At 52.7% G+C, this 7252-nt stretch overlaps 1 protein-coding gene across 1 annotated transcript; it reads left to right on the top strand.

Moving 5' to 3' along the window:
* On the top strand, positions 1-1398 carry PG998_001622 (f-actin capping protein- beta subunit domain-containing protein; the record flags this gene model as incomplete). Its single annotated transcript, XM_066868440.1, has 4 exons — positions 1-32; positions 131-309; positions 336-533; positions 1007-1398. The coding sequence occupies 4 exons, from the start codon at positions 1-3 to the stop codon at positions 1396-1398; spliced, it is 801 nt and encodes a 266-aa protein (XP_066736855.1).
* Positions 1399-7252: the final 5854 nt, after the last annotated feature.

Genomic DNA, 7252 nt, shown 5'->3' with positions numbered 1-7252 from the left:
ATGGCGTCCGCCGACCCCTTCGACTCGGCCCTGTAAGCATCCGATCTGCCCCGATCTGCCCACCCAATTCGGGGTCCCAATTGCAAACAAACACCGAAAGCTAACCCCTCTCCCTGTCCGACCAACGCAGCGACCTCCTCCGCCGCCTCAATCCGAAGCACACGACGAAGCACCTGCAGAGCCTGATCTCGCTGGCGCCCGACCTGACCGAGGACCTGCTCTCCTCGGTTGACCAGCCCCTGAGCGTCCGCCGCTGCAAGCAGACGGGGCGCGACTACCTGCTGTGCGACTACAACCGCGACGGCGACAGTTACCGCTCCCCCTGGTCCAACGAGTTCGACCCCCGCTGGGCGCTGCAGGCGGCGGCGAGAGCGGCGGCGGCGCCACCCCGAGCGAGAAGGTCCGCCGCATGGAGGTCAAGGCCAACGAGGCCTTTGACGTCTACCGCGAGCTCTACTACGAGGGCGGCGTCAGCTCCGTCTACTTCTGGAACCTCGACGACGGGTTCGCCGGCGTTGTCTTATTGAAGAAGGGTGAGTGGGACAGTGTTGTTTCTTTCTACGTTATCTGCCCGTGGGTTGAGCTTCCTTTCGGTTTCCAGTACGGAGGAGTGGTTCTACAAACACTATTACGAATATGCATGGCTCTATGACCTCGGCTAGAAAGGGCCAGGGGGGACTTGCCTCCGGGTCTTAACCTGGCCTAGATGTGGCTTGCAGCGTCACCGAAAGTACACATTGTTTGGAATCTACCAGTGGTGTGTTCAATGTGCCAGGGGGTCGAGTGCACTGCAATCAGGGGTGCAACTTGCGCTACTGTTTGCGTTACTTGCGATCTAAGACCTGAGATCTGTGACAATCGGAAGACGCTTCGATCGATCAGGAACTTGAATCATGGGTCTTACCTTGCGAGCCCCAAGATTTGGGGGCCTAGCGGAATGTTTGACAAGGACGTATTTATTGTATCAACAAAGACTAACACAAGTTTTTTTTTCTTTCTTCCCCAGAGGCCAAGCCCGGAAGTGCTAGCGAGGGCTCCTGGGATTCGATCCACGTCTTCGAAGCCATCGACCGCGCCCGCATGACCCAGTACAACTTGACTTCGACCGTCATCCTGTCGCTCTCCACGAGCAGCACCGGCCTCGGCGATATGGACCTGAGCGGTAACATGACGCGGCAGATCGAGCAGGAGCTGCCGGCCGAGAGTGACGAGCAGCAAATAGCTAACATCGGCAAGCTTGTCGAGGACATGGAGCTGAAGATGCGTAATCTGCTGCAGGAGGTCTACTTCGGCAAGGCCAAGGACGTTGTGGGCGACCTGCGGAGCGTGGGTAGTCTGAGCGAGGCGGGCAGGGACCGTGAGGCGCAGCGCGAGCTCATCGGCAGCATGCGGCGATGATCTGGACGCGGTTGGGAGGATTCGCCGGTCGTACAGTTATCTGTCTGGCTTACAGGGATATGTTCTCCTGTTGTGTATCTCATGTACCAAGCGCCAGCATCTGGCGCTGATGGAGTAGAAGACGGAGTGTCCGCATGTCAGTTATGGAGTTTTAGAGGAACGCACTTTTCCACCTGTCCAGGACGAAGCCATGAGGGAGACGGATATGGCCAATAACGATGATGAGACAAAAGAAACGCAGTTCATCTTAAGGCGCTGTTACACCACATAATCACTCTGTCTCCATCTCCTTTTCGGGAAGATCGTGTCGGATGGATGTTTCTATGCTAGATATATTGATCCCACGCTCCTGTTGCATGGAAAACACCAGCGATCAGGTCAGCCGTGTCTTAAAAGTCCGAGGAAGCCGATAGTCGCTGTACTTTACCACGATGAGGCTTGTTGGCTAATCAGTGACTCTGTGTGTAGCTGAACTCAGCCAAATTTCTGCCCCTTACATAGGAGCCCCAAAGCCACCCAACTGTGCCGAGTTCCTGTAGGGTCAGCCGCCCTTACAGCGGGGGCCATCACGCAGGCCTCGTATGTGTCGAATCCCTCTTGGCTGACCAACTCGTTCTTGATCACTACGTCGGATGATCTGGCTAAGTGCTCCAGCACCAGTCGTGATCTATGGAGGACAGCCTACTAGCGGGTTTCCACGTAGTAGTGGAGGGGGATGCTGTTCCTCCGGATCGGCCGCTGTCGTGGAACTACATGATACGGCAATGGGCAGCAGGTCAGATAGTAGCAGCGGCTCAAGAGCGTCGATGTCCTGAACAGCAAATCAGACAATTCACATGCACTAGAACAGTTAAGGTGTTGGGAGGATGAAGTTTTACTGGTCACGACAATTTACGAGATGTGATTGGCAAGGATGAGGCTGCACTGACTGCTGGCTGCCAGATAAAACAGCCAAAATTCGTTGTAGGTTGGGCTGTGAGTCTCCTGGGGGGGCTTCTTCTATGTATATGTGTATACCGGAGAGAAATTTAACACCAGAGTTCCTTATTCCGCTTAAGATGAAAAAGAGCAGCCACACCCTCCTTTCGATGAAGCGAGAGGTCTAATCGAATCGAGTGGGCACCTGGTGTCGTTTTTGTTTTAGCCCGCCATCTTCACATACACGAGAGATACCGTTCGAAGGCGATTACCTCAGTCCAAAACTAGGATGTATTCTGAGAAGAGGAAGAGAATCTCCATACGGATTGGCTCCAAGGTTTCAGCGCCACCCGGAGTATTGTTCGGTACTGTGCGACCTGCTATCTCTGGCAAACAGACATATTGTCTCTTGTAGTTGGTGAAAGGCTAAGCCAGGGGAAAGGGGGGCTTGTTATGTATCTCTACTTCCACTTCTCGAACAACATCACGAGGCGCGATCTTTCGTTTTGTGCTACTCACCACCACAACACACCCGCACCCGCGCCCACAGGGGGAGTCTTGTCAGGTTTTGACCGGGTACAGCTCGGAGGTAAATCTTGCCTCTTGGATTCAGGAGGATTACGCCTGTGTGTACGTGTATCTATGTATGGGTGTATGTGTGTACGCGTGTTCCTGCCAGACTTCGCGGCAGGAGTCAACTCACCGTAACAGACTCTTCATGGGTCTTTAACCTAGAGGCCTCATTGAAATACGATAGTGTATCCATTCGGGCCTTAATCTTCCGGGCTCCCTTGATCTATAGCTTCCGAGCTTTTCACGTGAGTGAAATGAACCAGCTGTCCCCGAGTCAACGTAGTCAGCCAGTATTGATGTGGGAAGCCCGCCCTTCCAGACCAGAGGAAGCGGAGAATACAAAGAAATGGGTACGGAGGAATGCTTCAGAATCCAGACTACAATACACATCTGTTGCATTCAAATCATGTTTCTCATCTCTCATAGCGCACAAGGATCGTCTGCATACGGCTACCATAAATACGTAGAGCTGAGCCGACCGGTCGATCGATGCCAGAGGGCCAAAAGGGGTGTTTTCTGGCACTTGTTAGACAAATGTGGTCAAGGTCTATTTACCCCTATCTGCCGCTGCCAGCCATATACGTAGGAAATGTTTCGGTGTAGCGATGTGTAAATGGCAAGGGTAGTCAGTAGTAAATGGATAACGGGACACCCAAGACATGGGTACATCGAAGATTCTGCCAACACCGATGCTGAGGGTCAAATCAAGAGGTATTCAACCTATACATACTTCGTCTTTCGTAGGAAGACACCTTCCACACATGTTAGAAGTGCTTGGGGACCTCCCATCCATGTTCTAGTTCAGGTACCATTTACCTAATTTTACGACTGGCCCGCTTGGGCAGGTCAGTCCAGCCTTGGCCCGCATACTGCATACAGCATACTTGTTGTCACTGCAAGGGAATGGAGACGCATTGCTAGCTGTATGTATGTACGTTCTGATGGTCCTTGGAAGGATCTGATCGACTGGCCATTCGGGCTAGCTGTCACCCGAAGTCGAACCGGTTCCGCTCCGGGGCGCGAATGGCCGCGAGCGAGTTATTGAGGCTTGCCTGTAAGTTACATTACCCTATGACAAATCTTGATATCCGACGGACAACAATTGGCTGCCGTAATTGGTCGACAAAGGCCACGTCCAGGGACAGATAAAACATCACAACGCGCTAGACAAGCTCTCGAAAAAGAGCCAACATGTCGTTGAGGGTTTTGGTCGGCATGCTCGAAGAGCAAGCGATCGCTATGTCGTGGTTTCTTGATGTCGTAATTTCCTCCCGCATGGCCAGTGTCATGGGTGGAATGACATGCATATCGCTTAAGTTTCGAATCTTCGACACACGTTCGCCGGCCGAAATGGGTTCGTGTTGCTTGCCCACCTGGCAATGGCTGTTAGGATGCAAACTTTACCATCGTATTATTTCGATCACCACCCCCTATCTGATGGGCATCCATCGTGAGGGAGTATTGATCGCCCAAGCTCTTGTAGCTGTCTGGTAGCAGCATCTGCTTGGGTAAAACAGAAGCCTGAAAGGAACGGCGTTATCGTACTGAGATTATTGTTCAACTGTTGTTGTGTTGCATCATCCTCAGATCAGCAGTACTTTCATCATTTGCCTTGGATGATATACAAGGAATGCGTCCAGAATATGTGTCACACTTGAAGGCCAAGGTGGGAAACCCCTGTTTGATTCGAGCTCCTCATGCCGCTCTGGATGTTCAAAGCAGGCTGCCACTGCAAATTCAATATAATGCAAGTCTATAGCCAGCAGAGGGCGGCCCACGAGGCTGGGTAGTGCTCATGTAATGACACGCTTCAGGTGAGTCGCGAAAGTACTTCTAAATCACCCCCGGGCTGAAAAAGAAAACAACATGTGTATGACTGCGTGCATATCTCCGGCAGGCCTCATGTAGCGGGGAAGGTGCCGGTGCAGAGAAAAAATTAGGCAATCATTCGGGGTGTGATTGGGAGAGGGGGAGGGGGCGTTGTCAACTTTTCAGCTGCAGAATGACTTGCTGAGAAGGGCGTTTCTCGAAATGTTGCCGCATCAAACGAAAAAGAAACGAGTCACTGCAGATACCTCGTGGGCTTGCAGAATTTCGAATTTGCTTGTGCGGTGATGCAGACCGAAAGTTGGCAGGAAAGGGCCATCTCGCTGCTTGACGAGACGCAGCAAACAATCGTTCTAAGAAGAAAAGGAAGGCCGAGCGAGAGACACACACCACGAACGGCAAGAGCCAACGTCAAACGGGGAGCAGTAGGGGGCACGGCGGAATGGTGTGCAATGCAGGGAACCCTTCTAGAAGGTTTTTGTTTCTGAAGCTACGAAGCCCCTAAAGAGATCCCGTGAAAGGAAGTCCCCTGAACGGGAGATGCGGGATCACCAGCTAAACGGGTGGTGCCCACTAACCCAGGATGCAGTAAGGTGGTTTCGCAGGCCAAACACGCCAACCAGCAGCGCGGCCCAGCCCCAGCACCAGCACCGGACGCCCCTTGCGTGCCTCCGAGAGCCTTGATTGGGGCGAGCTGCCAAGTTGTAGTAGGCTCGCATATACACTCGCAGCGCCAACCACCATCCACGATGCAGCAGCACTTACAAGTTACAACTGCACTTTCCCAGCAGCTGCAGCCCCTGGATCCTGCGAGATTGCAAGCTTCCGTTGACGCGTTGCTGCAGAGAAACCCCCCCGATGCCGACGATAGATGGCATTAGACGCACTCGGCTTGCACTGCAGCAAGTCAGATATTATGCTGGGGCGACATCTGCGACACGGCGCGACATTGCACGACATCCGGTTTGGTGGTGGATGGTGAAGTGGACGAAGGGCTGCCAGGTCAAACTAGCAAGAGCGAGCGAGCGCATATTCCGAGGGGCCATGCCTTGCACGCCGCCCTACATGCTGATGCTGGTTTGCGTTCTGGCTGCAGATGTTTGTCAGTGAAGGGCCTCGTCGCGGGAGAGCAGGTAATCAGATGGTAGTATCCTCCACCAGGGCAGTGTGGTTGGTCATACAGGCTGGCACATGAGGGGGTGAGTACTGGGGAGGGGGGAGGGACGATATATCGAATCGATGGTCACCTCTGTTGGTGCTGGGTCACCGAGCTTGATTGGCTGGCAAGGCCAATAGGACAGCCATTTTAAGGAGTGCGAATGTGGACGATTCGCAAAGTCGGTGAGAGGGGATGGATTGCCAGGCGGCCATAACTCAACTCAAACATGGTCATGGTTGTTGATGTGGGATGTGGTGTGGTGCGTGGATTTGTATTTTTGTGTGCCACGTTTGGGGACGACCAACAACGCAGCAGTTCGATGCAAGCCAATATCTTGAAGTAGTAGGTGACGAACAAGCCGGTGATGAAATTCCAAGCAAGGGCACCTCTTTGGACCCTATCGACACCACGCATCTGGAAGACATACATAATACCCAACATGGATTAGCGAATGCAAGCGGGACAAACGTGCGGCAGCGGCAACTCAGGCCCATGCTGGAACTGCTTGTCATGACGAGGCTGGCTGGAAACCGCTCGGATTGCCTAGCCTTGGGATGGGAGAAACATGTCAATAATCCATTGCATACCACTCCCCAATGCACTCAATCTTGTCCCCCTTGTTTGTCCATTTCCTGGAATCAACAACTCGTGACGGTCAATCGCATTGTTCTTTTTTGCTTGGAAGCCGTTCCCTTTTCATGTTTCAAGGCTTTCCGAGTTTCGGTCATGCCAGGCAGAAAATCATATCAGGTGTAATTACATGTGGCACGTCGGTAGGATTACGTCTGGTTTCCGACACTTCCACCTGCTCTCATATAAATTGTCGACGGGAAGGGAGCATGGAATTACAATGCGGTATACATATGACCGTGCCATCCAACAACACATGGATATCAAATGCAGCAGCCAGCACTGGTGGTGTATTTTGAGGGTTCTCGAACATGAGCCCGAGCACTTGCATAGATTTGCTTTGCTTCAGTGGTTATGCAGGGATCTCATGTAAGAAAAAGCGACGAGCCCGCTATCGACTCCACAATCTTTTCCATTGATTCCAGGCGATTGATCAGTTCCCCGTTTCGTCTCTTCATACTGTAGGTGTACCGAAAATACGCCTAATGCATGGAGATGCACTTCAGGACCGAGGAGACAGAGCGATGGTTAGAAAGGAGCGGAAAAAGAAAAGACGAGGGCGAAGCGGTGCGTACACACACACACACACACATCGTACCGTACTGCCTACTGCTAGCTGCGTACCCATCAATCCCATCACCCATGCTGGGTTAGCTAGCTAGTCTAGTGGCAAGTGGTCTCGCAGGCAGTGTCTTGAGTGTGCACACCACACACCTAGTCCAGTACTGGTCCAGTTCAACGCCGCCT

This window comes from Apiospora kogelbergensis (assembly GCF_038363985.1).
Source record: "Apiospora kogelbergensis strain CBS 113332 chromosome Unknown utg000001l_segment0_segment0, whole genome shotgun sequence".
Lineage (NCBI taxonomy): Eukaryota > Fungi > Ascomycota > Sordariomycetes > Amphisphaeriales > Apiosporaceae > Apiospora > Apiospora kogelbergensis.
The sequence above is the reverse complement of the archived record's forward strand: the minus strand, read 5'-3'. Positions and strand labels throughout refer to the sequence as shown.